The 21,468-nt window shown below is 37.2% G+C and overlaps 1 protein-coding gene across 3 annotated transcripts in view; it reads right to left on the bottom strand.

Moving 5' to 3' along the window:
* The window catches only part of DIAPH3 (diaphanous related formin 3), a 479,703-nt gene that overhangs the window by 194,447 nt on the left and 263,788 nt on the right, over positions 1-21,468 (bottom strand). For all 3 annotated transcript variants that reach the window (XM_084876736.1, XM_084876737.1, XM_084876738.1), the window contains one exon: positions 17,347-17,586. In XM_084876736.1, coding sequence (XP_084732862.1) covers positions 17,347-17,586 — 240 coding nt within the window. The remainder of the gene's footprint in view (positions 1-17,346; positions 17,587-21,468) is intronic.

Genomic DNA, 21,468 nt, shown 5'->3' with positions numbered 1-21,468 from the left:
ATATGAGAGAGGAAAAACATCCCTCTTTGCATACCAGATTTTAATTTAGAGCTGGAAACTCTTGGCCTACCTAAGTGGGAACAGCCCTATTTACAATAATTGCTCTTTTCCAACAATTTCCCACTTTAAAATATGCATGTGTGAATATCTACACTAGGGGTGTCGAACTCAATCAGAGAAGGGGCCAAAATCTAAAATCCAGCCTAAATCGCGGGCCGAATGGTTTACTGAACAGTCATAAACTGACAATGTCATAAACTGACAGCGGAGTGCAGTGATGACAGCGCGGTGCGGGCCACATTGCAAGGCCTGGCGGGCTGGATTTGGCCCACGGGCCTTGTGTTTGACACATGTGATCTACACTAATAAAAGAGAGACATGCAAATCGACCATTACTTTGCAACACCCACCAGCCAATCAGGAGTGAGTATGCAAATTATCACAACAAATACGGCAGTGGCCCAGCCCCCCCACCCGCTCATGGCAGCTCACATACAGGCACAGAGTAGACAGACGGGGTGGGGCGCCAGCTATGAAGGCGGGGGGGGGGGGGGGGGGGGGTGTGCGCAGAGGGAGCTACAGGAGTGGCAATCAGGCTTGAGGGAAGACTGAAGGCAGTGGCCAGAGCGAAGGCCTAGGTCCTGGGTGCCAGAGGAAAACCAGTGCCGGCAGCCAGTGGAAGAAAGGCCTATTGCACGAATCTTCGTGCAATAGGCCTCTTGTATATATATAAAAAATATATAAAAATATATATATCCCCATATGTGCTATTTTTACAAATTCTACCATCATTAAATACTGTAAGATAATATGTCTATTGTATAAGTTACTACCCAATAAAAGAATGAGAACGATTCTGTAAAACCATAAGTATTAACACACAACACAATTTATTAATGCAAAAACTAGCAGACTCCTGGAAACATACAGCTATCCTTCTAGACAGCCTGATTTTCACATTACCCATGTAATATGTACAAATGCTACAATGACCTATACAATACACAAACTAATGTTGAATCACTATATTGTACACCTACAAGTAATAAAATATTGTATGCCAACAACACTTACATAAAAAGAAAATAAAGAACAGTTCCAGGCATTTTAAAAATTAATATCAACATTAATCTGCTATTAATGCCTTTTAAAGGGGAAGAGAGATCCCAACATCCACCTGAGTGTTTTAAAAGAATATACTCCAAAAGTGACTCAAATACTATGTAGATTAATGACCAATAACATGTGTGGGTTCACCTGGTAATGTTAAAACATGCTCTTAACTAGTTATTTAGCCTTGGGCAAGTTACTGGACCTTAGATTTTACTAAGTGGAATAAAAATACAAACTAGACAGAGAAAGAGAACTCCTTTTTCTTCTCCAAAAAAATTAAGTATACATTCTAGTAAACATGTTAGTAGGCATATCAAAATCTAATTTAAAGCAATACTTTAGATAAAAATGAAGAAATCTAATTATAATCTTAGTTCAGAAATTAATTTTTGCATTAATTTCTAGAACCAGTTAGAATATTTTATGAGGTTCATTCAGTTTGTACATATGCTGAGAATATTAATCTAATTTATAAAAGTTACATTTCACTATATAATTGTATTCATGCTGTCATTTTAAATGGATAAGGCCAGATTACAAAAAGCAAACTTTCACAAATACAATAGTTTTCTCTTGTACAATAAAGAGCATAAAAACTGCCTCTTTTTTCTTTTTCTTTTTCTTTTTCAGCAGCCTGGCAGGAAAGCTCCTTATTCCCTGTCCCCATCCACCCATCCCCTTCACAGCAGTGACTAGCTGGGGAATCCTGTCCCTTCTGTGGACACACAGCTGCTGACTGTACTCAGTTTACACCCTTCCTTATCATGCTCCTTTCGCGTGAAACTCGACACAGCCCGTGTGGTGGAATGCTACGACAAGCACTATCTACTTCTATATTTTGTAAAGTATGGAAAGAGTATTCCAGTACAATTTGTAATATAGCTAATTAGCCAGCAACTACTAGGATTAATATGCCAAGAAATCTCTACGATCCAACAACAACCTGGTCTTTATTCATGAGTAATAAGAATTCAGAATTTAGAATTCTGGAAATACTATAGTTTATATAACATCTATAAGTTTAATAAATATTACGTGCATAGGTCAAATACATTCAAGAACTAGAGACAACCATAAAGCTAAACCCTAATTTATGGAGAAGGATGATATCTTGGTTGTATTATTGAAAACATCAATTAACTAGCAAGTTGCAATTGGTAACATTTTAATATTAAAAAGTATACTCAGACTAAATCTCAATCTATATTTAACAATTGTGACATTAAAAATAAAAATAAAAATCCTGCAAATTTCCAATAAATAAATCTGAAATTAACCCTAAGTTAGTAAGAAGTTCAGATAAGAAACATCAATAGAGACCATTTATAATGCATGGTGTCTCGTTTATAGACGATGTGGCTCTAAATTCCAGGCCAGCCATTTTTTATTCAGGTCCAAACATTTTCAGGAAAAAAAATTGCATAATACTACCAATGTATTCTTCTTGCCACAAATACTGTATTCCTTCCCTCCTTCCCCAAATAATTAAAATAAAAAATAACAGACTCCTAACAGCATGAAAGCACAACAAAATGTATTTGTCAAAATCTTTATCTACTTACTGCTCAATTTTTTTCATTTTCTTGATAAACATTAACAGTACAGAGGGCACATTCTATTTCTACTAATTTCTCATATCAAACATAATCAGTGATCAAGCTAGAAGGGGAAAGCTTGGGAGATAGTGACAATTTGCTGAAAAGAAAGAACAACATGAACACATTCTGTAATGCTAACTTTGGAAAGAAACTGAAACTACAATAAGTGCTTTGAAAATTCATTTTTGTTTAAAAATATGCTTCATTTAAATTTAACAGACATTGCTTGACAGGATTCCTTGTGTATTATTGTCAAGTATTGTCAAGAGATTTATCTTCCTGATGAGTAATCATCACTGTTAAGTTGAATTTCTTATTTATATATTGTTTCTTTAAGGTACATTTAATGTGGCACAGATGTCAAATAAACAAAGAGATGGATGGACTTTCTTCAACTGCTCTGTTCATTCCAGATAAAATAATGTTAAAAGCAGATCCTGTAATAAATCATGGCCTAGTTGTCAGTCTGGAGTACAAGTTCTTTGTTGCTACAATGCAAGGTTTGGGAATATTTCTAAGATATTCAGCACAAATTTGGATGACATTTAAAGAATATTCTATTGTGTAGTCACAATAAAAAAAATTCTTTAAATAAACCTTAGTATATTCTTGCTGATTTTCATAATCCAAAGACTGTAATCCTTTTCTCTTTGATAATAAAACATATTTTAAGAATATTGTTAAATTAGAAGTTCTCTTCCCATTATGTTCCTTTAATCTAAGTACGTATACAAAAGCACTATTTTAGATGTTGTAGACATTGTGGACCAACCACTAGAAAAGATGACAAAATTGTGAGCATCTGAGATGGCCCCATGCACTTCCTACAAGTCCCTAGCTTATGAATAGTATTAATGCTGAGAATGACAGCAGCAGGTCTTTTATGTGGCACTTACTATGAGGTAATATATAAGTATTCTGCAGAAAACACACAACATCCCTGTGAAAAAAAAAAGGACTCATTATACCCTTTATTAAGGAAGGTGCAAAATAAAATTTTTTGTAAGATCATGTAGTGAATCACATCACATAGCTGCTATCTTGCAGAGCAAAGATTTGCACCCATGTCTGTATGAATTCAAAGTTCTAAACAACTATAAATATAGTTCCTCTAAATAAGTCTTTTTCTAATGGGTATTATTAGAAATCCAAAGAACTAAAATTCTCAAAAACACAAGTGGACAAAAATGATAGTAAGACAAAAGAGCATTACTGGAATTTAAAATACTAAAGCTCTATAAGCTGTAATTCTAGCCTGGAAGCCTCTGACAATGAACACCCTCTACCCTCAGGATATTTCTAATTCTGAGAGCATAATTTTTTCTATTCTTTTATCTATTAAAATCATAAAATACCACCTGAACCCTATAGTTCAAACAGCAAGTCTTTCCATATTGCTAATGTATTAGTCCTGGCAAAACATATCAATAATAGAGGCATGGTGCATGAAATTCATACAAATGGGGAGGGGGTTCCCTCACTGCCTGATTGTCCCTCACTGCCCCTTATGCCAGCCTGGTCACCACTAACTGTTCACTGCTGCTGGCCAGGTCGCCCCCAACTGCCCCCTCCCTGCTAGCCTAGTTGCTCCTGTCAGTCGCCCCCACCAGCCTGGACACTCTTTACTGCCACCCTCCTCCCACCCCCTGCCAACCTGGTCATCCCCATCTGCCTCTCTGCCAACCTGGTTGCCCCAACTGCCCACCCCTGCTGGCCTGGTTGCCCCCAGTTGCTCACCCCTCCCCCCCCACCCATTGTTTTAGTTGCCCCTCACCGCCCCCCGTCCCCCCCGCCCAGCTTAATTACCCCTACTGTCCCCTTGCCAGTCTGGTCACCTCCAACTGCACACCCTCACCAGCCTGGTCACCCCCAACTGCACACCCTCACCAGCCTGGTCACCTCTAACTGACCCCCCTGCCGGCCTGGTTGCGCCTTACTGCCCCCTGCTGGCCTGGTTGCCCCCAATTACCTGTCTTTGCTGGCCTAGTTACCCCTAACCACCATTTCTGCCGGCCTGATCTCCCCCAACTGCCTCCCCTTGCTGACCTGGTTGCCCCAGGCAGCCTGTTTGCTCAGTCATTTGGTTATCCCTCACTAAATCCTTTGCCAGTCTAATCGATCTAACTGACCACCCCCCTACAACTGGCCTGGTCGCCCCTAACTGCTGGCCTGGTCGCCCCTCATGAACCCCCGCTGGCCTGGTCTGCCCCATGCAGCCTGCTTGTTTAGTTGTTTGGTTGTCCTCACTAGCCCCCCTGACAGACTGGTTGCCCTACGGCAGCTTGCTTATTCAGTTGTTTAGTCATTCCTCACTAACCCCCCTACTGGCCAGGTGATAGGCAGCCATCTTCTGAGGGTATGATGGTCAATTTGCATATTATCTCTTTATTATATAGGATGGTTGGATGAAAACATACCTGTAAAGTATGACCTCAACAGACTTAACAAGCATGTACAGTAACATATTTCATCTTAAATACCTTGTAGAATAAAGTGATTTGTAAATGTATAAAATCTTTAAATATAAGTTAAAGTATCCCAACAAAAATGGATGTGTAAATACAAACTTACAAAGAGTATTTGCTCAGCCCTAGCTGGTTTTGCTCAGTGGTAAGAACACTGGCCTGTGGAATAAAGGGACCTGTGTTTGATTCTGGTAAAAGGCACATGTACAGGCTGTGGGGTTATCCCCAGTAGGGAGTGTGTAGGAAGCAGCCAATCAATGAGTCTCTCTCATCATTGATGTTTCTCTCTCTCTCCCTCTCCTTTCCTCTCTGAAATCAAAATATATTTTTAAAAATAACTATTTGCTCAGTTCACAAAGTCAATTTCCCTAAAGAAATCAACCCACTATTATAGAATAAATATTTTCAGATATGTATAATATATTAAAAGTAAATACTCCCTAATTTTTTCAAAAAAAAGAATGTATCTCTTCAAATGAATGGAATTAAAAAATGTTTATATAAACAAACAAAAGATGCTAAATTGGCATTTCCATAATAATTTTTAATATATTAATGCAACTTTTATAATGATTTCAAAGATGGAGAGATGTCAATCAATTCTAGGTAAAATAGATAATTAGATAAATTTATGGCCTTCAGACATAACAATATTTTATATTTTTACTTAATTTTCACATTAAAATGAGAATGACGGTAGAAACATTAAACAAGCCCAAAAATTATATAAATAATATAGACCTGTATAATTAAAGTAAATTGGTTTATACCATATCCTACCAGATATGCTTTCTCTAAATTATATTTTTAACATATTTCTTTTGGCTTTTAGTAAGCACAGAAACTATAATACAAAAAGCACTTTTATGTTTTACTAAAATTTTAGCTGTATTTTTCAATGTTCTGTTTATTATGTTCCCTTATTCAAAAAGAGATTTAAAATAACTCCGTATCAATTAGTTCATATAAATGGGTGAAATTTAAAAGTTTTTTGTTTTGTTTTTTCCAAATTCTAATTGTTTTAATTAAGACTGATATTGGGATCCAAGATGGTGACAGAGTAGGTGAAAGCTACACTCATCTCCTCCCAGGACCAAGTGGAATTCAACTGAAGTATAAAACAAGACCCAGAATAACCAAATGAAGACTAGCTGAAAGGAAGTCTTATAACCAAGGATCTACAGAAGCCACATTTGAGATTGGTAGGAAGGGAAGGGATGCCAAAAGGGCTGGTCCAGCTCCATGGCTCTGGCTGAGGTTCCAGATGGATATCTCAGCTGTGGGGGGCTTCCCCTGAGAAGAGTGATGTCTCAAACCAAAGTCAGGCTCTCTAACCCAGAGCTCCAGAGCGGGAAGAGGTGCCCACATAACATCTGGATGTGAAAAATTAGGGATTCTGTCTGCCAGGGAAGGACATAAGTCTGTTAGAGATAGCGCTGTCCTCTTAAAGGGCCAACAAACAAAATTTCCTTTGCAGCCATTCATCCTGGGCTACATGGGAGAGGGGTGAAGCAAATTATAGTCTCATGAGGAGAGTGTAGAGTTTGTGGCTCTGGGTAGAGAGCTGAAGGATCCCCCAGAATCCCTGTGCTGAGTCATTCTCCTATACATCAGAAACAAACTTTCTTGGGTGGAACACTCATGCAAGAAGAAATAAAAGGCATACAAATTGGAAAGGAAGAAGTAGAACTGTCATTATTTGCATATGACATGATACGTACTATATATAGAGTAACTCTAAAGATTTCATTAAAAAAACTTACTATAAATGAATAACTGATAAATGAATTAATTAAAGTGTCAGGATACAACATAAATATAGAGGAAACAGTTGCATATATATATATATATATATATATATATATATATATATATATATATATATATTTAACTCATAGAAAGTGAACCTAAAAAAAACAATCCATTCATAATTACTTCAAAAACACACATGAAAAACCTAGGAATAAATTTAACCATGGATGTAAAAGACCTATGTTTGAAAAATTATAAGACAGTGAAGAAAGAAATTGAAGATATTATATGTGGAGGCAAATTTATGGATAGGAATTCCCCCTTGCTATTTTCTCCTTCCCCAATTAATCCAGTGGAACAATATTGGTTATCACCCCCCAAACATGTGGGGTGACTGTAAGGCTGTCTTTCCTGCTTTGTGGGCTAAGCACACATGTTGTCCAGAACATGCCAGTTACCCCCAGGGTGACTGACTGCTGCTTCCCAACTTAATCAGGCTTAGTTTGCTCCCTTATCTTTTCTTAATAACCCACCAACTGCCTACTCTAACAGAATGATGTTGAGTATCTTTTCAGACATTTATTTGCCTTTTGTAAATCTTCTTTGGTGAGATATCTACTTAGGTCTTTTACCATTTTTTAATTAGGTTGTTTTTAATTGGGTTTCTTACAGTTCAATTTTAAGGTTTTTTTCATATACCCTTTTCAAATATAGCCCTTTATCAGATATATGTTTTGCAAATATGTGGTTTACCTTTTACCCTCTTAACAGTGTCTTCCATAAACCAGTTTTTTAATTTATAAGTCCAACTTTCCAATTTTTCTTTCATGGCTCATGCTTTTAATGTGTAACCTAAAAAGCCCTCACCACACCTGATATCATCTAGATATTCTCTTAGGTTACCTTCTATTAATTGTTTAGTTTTGCATTTTACATTTAGGTCTATGATCCATTTTAAGTTAATTTTTGGAACAGTATGAGGTCTGGACTGATACATATTTTAGCATGTATATATCCACACTCACCAGCATCATTTGTTTAAAAGAAAAGTCTTAATTGAATTGTCTTTGGCCCTTTGTCAAGATTAGTTCACTATATCTGTGTAGGTCTACTTCTGGGCTCTCTATTCTGCTCCATTAATCTTTTTGTCTCCCCTCTCCCCACTACTACAATGCTTTGATTATTGGAGCCCTAAAGTAAGTGTTGGATCATGTCAGTCTTCTCATTTTAGTTATCCATTTAAACTTTATAATCAGTTGCCAACATCCATAAAATGACATTCTAGATTTTGGATTGGGATTGCATTGAACTTACTGATCAAGTTGAAAAAACCTGGTATCTTAAAAATATTGAATAGTTCTTTCCATGAACATAAAATATATACATATATATTTATACTAAATCTATTTTGATTCTTTTCATAAAAGTTTTGTAGTTTTTCTCATACAGATCTTGTAACATACTTGGTTATATTAAAACCTACGTATTAATTTTTATGCTAACATAAAAATATTTAATTTCAAATCCGAATTGTTCACTGCTAGTATTAGGAAAGCAACTGACTTCTTATTTCAACTTCATATCCTAAAACTTTACTATAACTGCTCATTAGTTCCAGAAAGTAGTTCTTTTGTTGTATGTGGAGGTGTGTGTGTGTAGGGGTGGTGGTGGTACATAAGCAATTATTTATCCTATGAACAAAGGTAGTTTATTTATTTCTTCTTAAGTCTATGTATCTTTTATTTTCTAGTCTTACTGAATTAGCTAGTATTTCCAGTAAAATGTTGAGATGGAATTGTGAGAGGAGAGACCCTCCCCCTGTTCTTTATCTGAGGAGGAAAACATTTTTCTTTCCTGTTAAATATGCTAGCTGTAGTTTTTTCAGCTAGCATAGTTTGATGTAGGTATTCTTCATCAAACTGAGAAACTTCCCCTCTATGTCTAGTTTGTTGAGAGTTTATATGAACAGGTGTAAAATTTATCAAATGACTTTTCTTCATATATGATATATTCAAATGATTTTTCCTCTTTAGCCTGTTGATGTGATGATGGATTGCATTACTGATCTTCAAATGTTGAACTAGCCATTCATACCTGAAATACTTCCCATTTAGTCATGGGCTCTACTTTTTAAATATAGTTAGTTTTGTTTTGTAGTATGTTAATAATTTTTGCACCTATGGTAATGAATGCTATTATACTAAAGTTTCCTCTTTTGTAATGCCTTTGTCTGGTTTTGGTATATACCTATTTCATCACCATGCTCTTCCCCACCATCTAAGAATAAATATTCATAAATACCATTGGTAAGTATAGACCATAATGTTACATGTTTTGCCTGTGATGCACAAAATCTAGAAATAATGCAGATCCTTGATAAAGGAGACCTAGATATGAAGCTTCCTAGAGTATAAAAAAATGGAAAATGCCATTTAATTTTTGATTTTTCATTTGTAAAACACAAAAATCAGTGTAGAGCTGTTGATAAGTGAGGTGTTAAGGGGAGTTCTATGGCTGTGTGTTTGGGAGAAAGGAAGTGGAACAGATTAGCAATGTTTATCACAAGAGCCACGAGCCAGAGCACACAAGTGGCTTTACTGACTGTAAGCAAAGCCACTCTGTCTTTTGTAATTCCATTAAAAGAATAATTCTAATTTACAATGTTTAACAGCAATTGAAAAACCAACAGAGGCAATGTGAATAAAATTTATCAAAAACACTACTTAGGCCTGATGGTGTGGCTAAGTGGTTGAGCATCAATGTAAGAATCAGGAGGTCGTGATTTGATTCAGGTTAAAACACATGGCCAGGTTGCTGGCTCCATCCCCAATGGGGGTCATACAGGAGGAAGCCGACCAATTATTCTCTCTTATCACTGATACTCCTCTCGCTCTCTTTCTCCCTTCCTCTCTGAAATCTTCCTATATAATGAAGAAGTTATATTCAAATTGACTATCACGCCCTCAACAAGATGGCTGCCTATGACCAGACTGGCAGGGAGTTAGTGAAAGACGACCAAAGGACTGAAGAAGCAGGCTGCGTGGAGCGACCAGGCTGGCAAGGGGGTGGGGGGAGGCAGTGAGGGGTGATCAGGCAGGCAGATTAGGGCAATGAGGAGTGACCAGGCCAGTGAGGGGGCAGTTGGGAGTGACCAGGCCAGCAATGGAGGGGGAAGTTGGGAGCAACCAGGTGAGCAGGGGGAGGCAGTTGGGGGAAACTAGGCTGGAAGGGGGCAGTTGGGGGTGACCAGGCCGGTTGGGGGGGGGGGGGGCAATCAGGGCAACCAGGCCAGAAGGGGGGCAGTTAGGGGCGATCAGGCAGGCAGGCAGATAGGTAAGCAGTTAGAAGCCAGTGGTCCTGAATTGTGAGAAGGATGTCCAACTGTCAGTTTAGGCCCGATCCCAACCCTCCCCCCAATGCACAAATTTCATGCACCGGGCCTCATATATATATACAGATACACATATACATATACATATATATACACATACACATATACATATATACATACATATATATATATATATATATATATATATATATATATATATATTTTTTTTTTTTTTAAACACTAGTTAGTAAAGCCAATTAAATGTTTCTTGGAAAATGCTATACATTAAATGTGTCAATGAATGAGTCAAAGGGTTTAAGAGTTTTAAATAGTTTCACATTGCTTTGCAAGTCAGTATTCCATTGATTCAATTTGCTGAATGTAAAAATAAGAATGGCATTTGTTATCTGCAAGTCTTTGGCCAAAAACTGCTTTACTTTCAAAGAGTGCCAAAATTTACTAGTGTGATTTTGCCAATGTGATCAGAAATAAAAAATTTTCTCAAGTTTTTTAAAACACTGACTGCAGATGGAACAATGGATTTGTTTGACAGAGAACTTTCTTAAAACTAATTTCATAGAGTAAAGGAAAAGGTGACATACAAGAATCTATATTTCACAAAAAAAAAAATCACAGTATTAACTTGTGTGACTGTACAGGTAGGCAAAATACAAACTGCCTGAAACAGGTAAATGTATTTGTCTCCTATATTTGTCCCACAACCCCAGGACTGTGCACCCTTTAATAAAACTGTACCTGTACAAGGCAGAACCCTGCAAAATAACTCAGGACACCAGCCATCAACTTATTCCAGTTCCACCGTGTACCTGAAATTCATATTCCTTTCACTCCGCCCGCCCTAGGATAGTACTCAGCTTGGCAATAAAGAGAAGCAACAGTTTTTGGAAATATTTTCACCACTCATCCTAAAGTGAAGAAGTAGAGTTGTTTCTTTTTTGTTTTATTTTTGTGTTCGTTAGGTTTTACTTGTTTATGTTGGTTGGTTGGTTCCAGACAACCAACCAAGGATCTTGAATGCTGGGAAAAGGAAGTAGGGCAGAAGACACATAAAGTGATTCTTAGTTCAGTCTGTGCATTATAATCTCCTGGGGACCTTTTTCTAAAAAATGCCAGGATGTACACCAATACATGCTAATCTGATATGGGTCTGATATATGAGTATTTCTTAAAGGGCACTCTGGGTTCAGAGTCTGGGTCTGAAAAGAGGAGCTGTTTACAACTTCAAGAAATCACTAGAGTTGGTGAAGGCATTAAAAAAAAAAAGGGGGGGGGGGTTCCCCACCCCAATTTTGGTGAAGTTATTCAATTGTGACTTGTACTTATAAAAGGAATATAAAGAAGATCAAGTAAAATCTGTATACACTAGAAAAGATAAAATTAAACAAAAGATAAAAATCAATCTTCCATGCCGCACATCCATACCTGCAGCACCTAACTCCTACCTACAGCCCAAACTGTGCACCCTTTGGTAAGTTCTCTCTGAGATAAATTACCACATGTTCTATTCCCAAAGAGGACAGAAATTCTCTTAAATTTATACTATGGATAAATTTATAGCAGAATCAATGGTTACTTGTTTCAGCAATTTTCTCCATAAATAACAACACAAATACTGATAAAAATTAGTTATTACAGTTGGTACACACTCTTCCAAAATTTATATCTACTATCCTAATATAAAAAGTTAGTCTAATTACCTAGAACAAAGTGCTACTTTTTATAGCTACATAATTCAGTTGTATTCTCTGAGATGATTTGTTATTCAGAAATCATACCCCTCATTAGACATTAGTAAACATTACTAAACACGTTATAGTTACTGCATGTGGACTGATAACATCAGTTTTTATATTTATAAGTTAAAATCATCTCATATATTTTAATATGGTGTTCAACTTTGATGGTTGCATCAACTTATCCTTTTGCTAGCTAGATCTACTTGGGTGGAAAAAGACCTTGGCCCTACCTAAAGGTTTTTTTGTTTTTGTTTATTAATATATTTTATTGATTTTTTACAGAGAGGAAAAAAGAGGGATAGAGAGTTAGAAACATTGATGAGAGAGAAACATCCATCAGCTACCTCCTGCATATCCGCTACTGAGGATGTGCCTAAAACCAAGATACATGCTCTTGACCTGGATTGAACCTGTGACCCTTCACTCTTCAGGTCAATGCTCTATCCACTGACCTAACTGGTTAGCGCCCTATCAACAGGTTTTTTAGGAATAAACTTCAACTCAAACCACATATAACTGTTTTCTAGGTAGGCACCTTGATTTCCAAGCAAACACCTACCATTTGTTGATGAAATTTCTAAGAATATATATTTGCATTTAATCAATAAAGCTCCTTAAAAAAAAAAAAAAAAAAAAAAAGAATATAACCTCATTTTATCTATTATCCAGTTTTTATCTAAGGTCTAGTCATATCTTTAGAGGAATTTCATGAATGACAAGTAGTCCATTCATTGTCCTAAAATACAAGTGTAAGGTGAATCCATTTAAGCATGCCATCAGAAAGCAAGATACTTATTCCATTTTACTCAAACTAAAAGCAGCATTACTGCAATTAAAGACCACATTTGTATCTCATTTACTATGAGGGTTCTCGTGGAGTGTCAAGCCTTAACAGGCCCTTAATACAGATGTGTAGAGGATTAGGAAGGGGGAGAGAGATTAGGGAAATAGTTGTAATTGATTTTTTTCACTTATCTTATGATTTATAAGAACATAGCTCCACACCACATTTTTTTTTTTCCCCTTTAAAACAATACACATGCAAAATTTCTTATCAGGTCCAGCTTTGGCTAATCAGAGAAGCCATTATTTAATTTTTTTTTCCATCATGAAACATTTCATCACCATTTTTGCAATTCCTTTTTACTAAATGAAAGCTTTGAACCCAGGCATCTACTTTAATTTTTATTTACATCTTAATAACAGACTCTAATTTACTGTTTACCTTATATCTAATTTTTCACTTTTATATTTATTTTCCATAGCCATATCTAATCTTTGGGGTGAAGGTAGAAAAATCTTTTCTCTCTCTAAACTCGAGTTATTTTAGTTAGCCATCTCAATTACAAGTGCATACAAAGATACAATATAGATTTCAAAATAAAATACAATGTATATGGAATTCAAAATTTATGTAATTATTCTAACCTGTGCAAAGTTAATAATTTAATACAAATTTCGTGCACTTTTCAGACATTAGCTAAATGTACATAGGACATTTATAAGTAAAAATTTGGATAAGTAAGAATTATTATATGTTCCAGGATTACTCAGCATGTTTTAACAGATTAAAATATAATCCTGCCATTCAACTTTGAAGTAAATTTGGAATTCCTTGTGCAGGGGCTTATGATCAAACCAAATGCTTTATACTCAGTGTGAAAAATTCAATCATAATTGTCAAACGATCAAGCTGCTACTTCTGATAAAAAAAACAAAAACATGATGCGATATCATCTTGTTTAATATATGCTTTCAATTTGATGTGTAGGCTAATAAAAAGTGTGAAGTTCTAGTATTTGTTTCTTACACGAGAGAAGTCTCCTAAGAGGGATGATTAAAATATCCCATCTCACTGCCTAGAAATACAGTCAACTCTATTATCTGGAGACAGATTAGCCAATTTGTCGAATGACTATAGTAAAATAGTAACGGCATGCACTGCATTTGTAGATTTTAAAATTACAAGGCATCAATGACTATATCTCAATATGAGAGATGTCTATTTTCAACTACATAATAACTAAGACACAAAACTATGTCTACTGTACTGTCATTCATTTAACCAATATTTAATGAATATTTACTATGTGCCAAGTACTGTATTGGGCTATTCCACCTCATTAATCAGACCTAAACTCTCCTGGACAACTGTCTTTTGAGGAAGCACCAAGGGAGGGTATGTGATCAACTCTGTGAGTTGGCTGTAGTTTTGAGATGCAAAGTCTAAAGAGAAACAGACACAGCACCATGAAACAATCTCTTGTAGTTGTGAACTTCTCCCCAACCTTGCTCTGTATCCTGTTTTTCTTCCTTTGCTTCCCCAGAAACTGGCAGGACAGCTTCCCTCCTTGTCCTTTAGCCTCCAAGTTCATAACCCCCAATCCCTGACAATTCCTAGATGTTCCTTAAATGTGTACACTCCTCCTCCACCCCAGTTGCCCCATTCTACCTAAAAACTCTCTGTTACTACTTTAGCTGGGTCTACCATCATCTCAAAGCACAATGACTATTATGTACTGGACTACATAACTGAATAAGGCACATGAATCAGGTGCCCTTTAAGACACTGAGGTAAACAAGGGGAAGGAAATACCAAAAACAACCTCAACTCATTCCTTTTTGAGCAACCACTTCAAACATATCAGGATCTCTGGAGCTATCTTTGACCCTCCCCTTTTTTCCTTCATCTCACATTGCCCTGCCTCTCTATCTGCTCAGCTACATTTCTCCGACATGCTCCTAGATCACATGCTGTCAACGACCTAGTCTGTCCCACAGTCACCCTCTAACCAGTGCTGTCCAGCAGAACTGTCCGCCATGGTAGAAATGTGCTGTATTTTCGCTGCCAGCATGTGTGGATACTGATTCACCTGAAGCATGGCAAGTGTGACCGAGAAATTAAATTTTTAATTTTATTTGAATTTTAATTAATTTAACTTTAATGATTTTTGAGAGAGAAGGGAAAGGGATAGAGAAATAGAAACATTGATGAGAGAAGCATGGAATAACTGCCTTCTACTGAGGTTCAAGCTGGTAACTCGGACATGTGCCCTGACTTGAATGGAACCAGCAACCTCTTGGTTTAAGGGTCAACACTCAATTGAGCCACACTAACCAGGCTTAAATTTAGACACATTTGGCAAACAATGATTGTACTGACAGTACTTTTTTCATACTGCTATTGAAATTATCTTCCTACAAGATATCTGATAACATTACTGCCTTACAGAAATAATGTCTTGTGGACTAAAGGGGCCACATACTGACCTGACAAGTTCAGGGGAGGCCTGCATGGCTGTCTTGCAAACTCAGAGACCTAAAGTAACCCCGAAGGATGTCTGAAATTAAACTTAAACTAAACGCAGTTATGGTGGGCAGTTACATCCTAGGCCAGTATCTTCATTGATAAGGTCAAACTTTACCTTAACTGAGCCCATTTGTCTTTTTGCATCTATTGTATGATAACATACCCTTGAAATGTCTGGGTAACTTGTAACTTCCCTTTTTCTGGAGTCCTTGGAGCACAACCAAAAGTGGTGGGCTCCAGGACAGATGCCACAAATTCCTTCATTATCATGTTAATTGTTCCTGCACCCATCTAAGTATGTGTCCTCTACTTTTTATCCAATCACAGGGGTTTTCCCAGCTTTGCTTTATCTCACCTCCTTAATCTATCACCAATGAATTTCATGTAACTCACCTAAGTCCCTCCTTTGATGGCAATGTATAAATATAAATGTAACCAGCCATTCTCTGGAGCATTATCTCAATTTGTTGAGGTTCTGCTTCCTGGTATATGTCAACAATTTGGCTCAAATAAACTCACAAAAATTCTTTACAGGTCTCAATGGTTTTTTTACATTAACAGTCTCCATAAAAACTTCACCATAAGGTGTGGCATTTCAGGCTTTTCACCATCTAGGAGAATTTACATCTCCCATTTAGGCTCCAAGTGTATAGGATCTCTCTGTGTACTCACACATGCCATGATAGAGCCTTTATGCAAACTGCAGATTCTTGCTTAGAATGCTTTTTCCTCTCAGGGAACATCCACTCACTCTTCCAGATCCAGCTCAGATTCCTACTAGTGATAGTATTCCTCTCCGAATATTTACCTGGTCTCTCTTAGCAGAGCTAGGCTCTCCCAACTCCACTGCCTTAACTTTCTTGTATATAAGCTCCATTAAAACTGTGAATCACACTTAATGGGTTAAATATGAAAAATATAACTTTCACACATGCTAAGTAAATATTAATCACAAACACTAAATGAGATGATCAGGTCAAGCACTTGGCACTCTATAAATGTGCCGTCTTCAATACATGTGTTATGCATTACATCATCCATGCTACAGATCTGAACAGAAGACATAAGGCTAAGAAAGCAAGAAGAAGAAACTAAAAAGATGGGAGACGGGAGAGGGAAAGAGCTCACAAGGCGCTGATACTAATGGGAAGTTTAGGTTGGGGAACTCATGTACGAAAAGTCACAAAAGTACCAAGAGATTAACTATTCAGCAAATCCATAGCTAAAGTAGAACTTATTTTTCACCTTTCCTTCCTAACTGGCAAAAGCAATAATCAAATTCCTTAGTCAGGGAGGGTAGATGTTACCAGGTCAAGAACAAGAGAAAGCTTTTCTTGTGATGTGTAACTGAGAAGAATTTGTTATAAGCAGATCAATAAAGCACTATTACTGTGGCCCATTATTTAGGAAAGAGCTCTGCTACATAAAACATTGAATCCAGCAGAAAAAAACTTACTCAATTTCCATATCCTCTAAAATTATATTTGGATAGAAACATTCCAAAATCTGAGATGTTTATTCCCCTTTAGATGATAATTTCACCCTTATATAAAACAATCTCACTTTTCTCTCCCTTTAATCTGTTTGCAAAAAAATAAATGCAAAGAAATATTTAAATAGTTAAAGGTGAAAATTTTAATGGAAATCTTAAGCAAGTCTCAACATATATACCATCATATATAGAGGTAACTGAATTGAATAACTACTAGGTTTAAATAATATTGTGATGTTCCATTTCATTACTTTGAAAAAGCATAGGTTTACAACATAATTTTGTTATTAAACAAAATCCTTCAGTTGGATTTGCAGATCACAGAAAATTAATATTTGGATTTAGTTCAGAGGTTGAGTAAATTAGCTTAGTTCACTCTGGGTTTGGGTTCATGGTTCAATTCAAGTTCTTGATAATGAGCACACCAAAACAAAAAGATTTAAATAATGTAATCAGGGCTGACATTCTATGATTAACTGTGCAGGCAAATATGTGCTTAAAAAGAAGGAAAAACAAAACAAAACTCACTTTACAGAGAGAGCTAAGGTTAAATCCGAAGGTTTGAGCATTCCGGGAGCCGGCATTCATGTAGTTTCCCATTAGCAATACAAGTTCCAGCAACTTGCTAAAGCTTTTGCTCTTCTTTATCTCTTCGCAGGCAGTGCTGACAGCCATGATGTCAGGTTTGATGTTATTCACCTGCTCTTCAAACTGAAGCTTAAAGAGAATAGCACTGAGCCGCGGCCGCAGTCTCTTCACATTGCTCATCTGATTGAAAAGAAAATAGCAGATTTCCTTTAAAATGCATGGTATACTTTAGTACTGTAAGAGTGCAAGTAATCTAGGATGATATATTGGTATGACAGTACCGAAGAAGCAATATGTCCCTAAAACTGATAGCATGAAAAGAGAAAAACCCTGTTTGTTTTTCATAGGAATTCAGAATTGTCCCTCAAAAAAACCCCAAAAAAACAAAAAACAAAAAACAAAATGCAACACACATTTAGATGCTCAATGAAAAGAAAGCTTTAATTAAATGATAAAACTTAAGTAAGCAATAACGTACATATCATTTTTTACAACTAAATTTTAAAAAGAGGAAACAGCCCTAGATGATTTGGCTCAGTGGTTGGAGCGTCGGCCCATGGACTGAAGTGTCTCAGGTTCGATTCCAGTCAAGAGCAAATACCTTGGTTGCAGGCTTGATCCCGGCCCTCATTGGGATGAGTGAAGAAAGCAACCCATTTATGTGTCTCTCTTACATCAATGTTTCCAGTGCTCTCTATCTCTCTCCCTCTCTTCCACTCTCTCTAATGGAGCTCTGACCAGTTTGGCTTGGGGACTGACGGGTCCTAGGTTCAATTCCAGTTAAGGGCATGTACCTTGGTTGCAGGCACATCCCCAGTGGGGGTTGTACAAGAGACAACTGATTGATGTTTCTAACTCTCTATCCCCCTCTCTTCCTCTCTTTAAAAAATCAATAAAATATATTTTAAAAAATAAAAATAATAAAATAAAAAATAAAAGTCAATGGAAAAAATATCCTCAGGTGAGGATTAATAAAAAATAAAATAAGGATACAGAGGCAACAAATTACAAAGAATTCATATAATTAATTTTTTGATCAAAATTGAAACATGCTGGGCCATGTGTAAAACATATTCAGAAAGGTGTAAAAGATGGTTTGCTTGTGTGTTGTTGTTTTTTCAAATGGCAATTGCTGTCCTCAGAAGCACTACTGACAAACAATACTTGTTAAAACAGGGAGAGTAAATAGTCCCAATTTGTAATCAAATAGCTTTCTTCAGCAACACAGGAAAGTAGAATGACTCCTGACATATCCCAAATGAGCAGTGTTAGGGTTAGGAAACATGGGTGTAACAGGAGACAGAAGCAGTGCAAAGCCACAGGTCGGCCTGGGACTCAGGGCTGCTATGTTAGAAACGTAGGGGTTTAAAAGTGTCAAAGAAACAAACAAACAAAAAATGCAAAAAGGGCAAGAGGGTTAGCAAGTTCTTGCCTTAAACTACCGTGTTCTAACAACACGTGAAGGGAAGCCAGCCACTTACCTAAAGGCTGAAGACATTTAATCTATACATGAATTCATTGGCCAAATGTATTAGGAGTTTCAGACTTAGAACAGATTGATGAGGCAGTGATAGTATAACTCTTGCACTTCAACAACTACCATAAACATTAAGAGCAGTTTGAGGCAAGGTCAGGAAAAAAGTAGTGACCAAACCTGACAGAGTTAAAACAGGGACTAGGGTTGGCCCGTCACAGATCCAAAGGAAAGGTTAAAAAAAACAATGCCTCATGAGGTGCATAGGACAGAAAGCTATCTGCTAATCCTATCTAATAAAAGGGTAATATGCAAATTAACCATCACTTCTCACAAAGATGGCAGCACCCAGAGCCACAAGATGGAGGCACCCAGTCCTCTCAGCCTTGCCAGAGTTCCCCAGCCCTAGGAGGGTGGGGGTGGGGGAGGGGCACTGAGAGCAGGCGGTGTGAGCAGCCTGGTGGAATCCTGGCCTCTTCGCTATGGTGATGAGGCAGGCATTCCGCACAGGGCTGCATATGGGCCTCTGGGCTGTGGGGAGCCTCTGGGCAGCAGGGGTGGCGCAGCCAGGCCTTGCAGAGAGCTCCTGGTGCACGGATTTGTGAGCAGGGCTACTAGTAATGTATAAGTGATTGTTATTTAAAATAAGATATGCCATAAAAGCTTAAACTTATTAGATCCAATATAACATAATCCAGGACACTCATCTAAAAAAAAAACAAAAAAAAAAAAACTGAGCAATTAAAGAGGTAGCTCTCAGTAGATAACTGCAAATACCGGTATATCTTCAAATGGACCAAATCCTTACAATGAGTGAAAAGTTTTATAGTAAATAATATAAATGTCTAATTTATAATAGTACTTTTCCCAGGCAATTGCCATGTGAAATATTTGTTTATATGTATATAGGCAATATTCCAAGAATTCAACTAATATAGTTAATAATAAGTCCCTTCTACAAAGCATTTAAAAAGGAATGTCTTAAAATTTCTTGACTTCAAAGAATGTCTTCAAATTCCCGTCTAGAGAAAATAATATTTTTCCTTAGAAGAGAGTAAAAAACAGTAAGCTCAAAAAAAGCATTTTTTAAAGTAAAAAGAAACATTACCAATCACGGTTTTATAGAATAAACTTAAGTCATATAAAATTTTAGAAAGACAATTTTAGAAGTCCTATTAGCATAATGTTTGGATATTGACTGTCTAGCACACAAAGTAGACTTAAGCAATTATTATTTCTCATAAAGTCATTTCATGCTCTCAAATATACTTCCTTGAAATTTTTATTTTTACTTAAAGATTGTAAATAGTAGATATTTATATTATAACAGGGGCCCAGTGCACAAAATTCGTGCACTGGGGAGGGGTCCCTCAACCCAGCCTGACCCCTCTTACATACAGGGAACCCTCAGGGGATGTCCTACTGACAGCTTAGGCCCGCTTCTCAGTGGGAGCGGACCTAAGCCACAGTCTGGCCTCCCTTTGCGGGAGGCAGCCATGCTGATCGGGGGAAGGTGTCAGCTCCATCACCCTGCTGCTGCAGCCATTGCCAGCCCCCGCAGCTGCCAAGGCATTTTCATCAACAGGGACTCTAGTCCCGTCAATGCTTAAAGAAAGTTGTCATTTGAAAAAATGACAACTTTCTTTAAGCATTTTCAAGATGTGTCTTTCATAGGATATTATATTTCTTCTTTATTTTCCTTTTTATCCTCACCCAAGGATATGTTTCCATTGATTTTATCCCCTTCCCTCAAATTGCAGGCTTGGCCCCTTCCCAAACCTAAAGCCTCAACCCCAGGCTTTAAGCTTGGGAAAGGGATTCTCCCCAGGCACCTCCGATTGCAGGCTCAGCCCCTTCCCAAGCTTACAGCCTCCACCCCAGGCTTTAGGCTTGGGAAGGGGTTGCCCACCCCTGGTCCCTCTGATTGCAGGCTTGGCCCTTTCCCAAGCCTAAAGCCTTCGCCCAATGAGAGGCTTCGAGTGACCTGGGTGCCAAGGAGGTTCCCAGGACCCAATGTTTGCAAATTAACTGTCATCTTTGTTGAGTTAATTTGCCTACTCCTCTGATTGGCTGTGGGCGTAATGGAGGTAAGTCAATTTACGCGTTTCTATATTATTAGTTAAGATTGGAGCAATTGTACATAATACTTCACTATATTTAGTATATTCTTTACATAACAAGATGTGCAAAAGAAAACTCATTTGAGTGCATACACTTATGGACTTCCAAGGTGGACACTGAGTCCACAGCATCTGCTTTCAGTCTGTGCCCTTACTCATGATCAAAACTTAAGTATTTAGCACATTGCAACAAGCATGAGAAGGAATTCTCCAGTATCTCATGCAAACCTTTGGTATTACAAAATACATTAATATTAACCTATATTAGTGTACTACTTTGTGCACAAAGAGAAAAAAAAGACTGCTTAAATGGCTATATGATACAGCCCAAAATATGTTAAAGCTTTCCTGCTGACAAGCTAACCATATGCAGCCAGGATAAAGTAATTAATTTCCCTAGAAAAAATATAACCCAGATTTTTATGAGTAATGAGTTTACCTGGCACTAGGGACAGGTACCTTGAAAAG

The sequence above is a fragment of the Pipistrellus hanaki genome (assembly GCF_964339955.1).
Source record: "Pipistrellus hanaki genome assembly, chromosome: 3".
Taxonomy (NCBI): domain Eukaryota; kingdom Metazoa; phylum Chordata; class Mammalia; order Chiroptera; family Vespertilionidae; genus Pipistrellus; species Pipistrellus hanaki.
The sequence above is the reverse complement of the archived record's forward strand: the minus strand, read 5'-3'. Positions and strand labels throughout refer to the sequence as shown.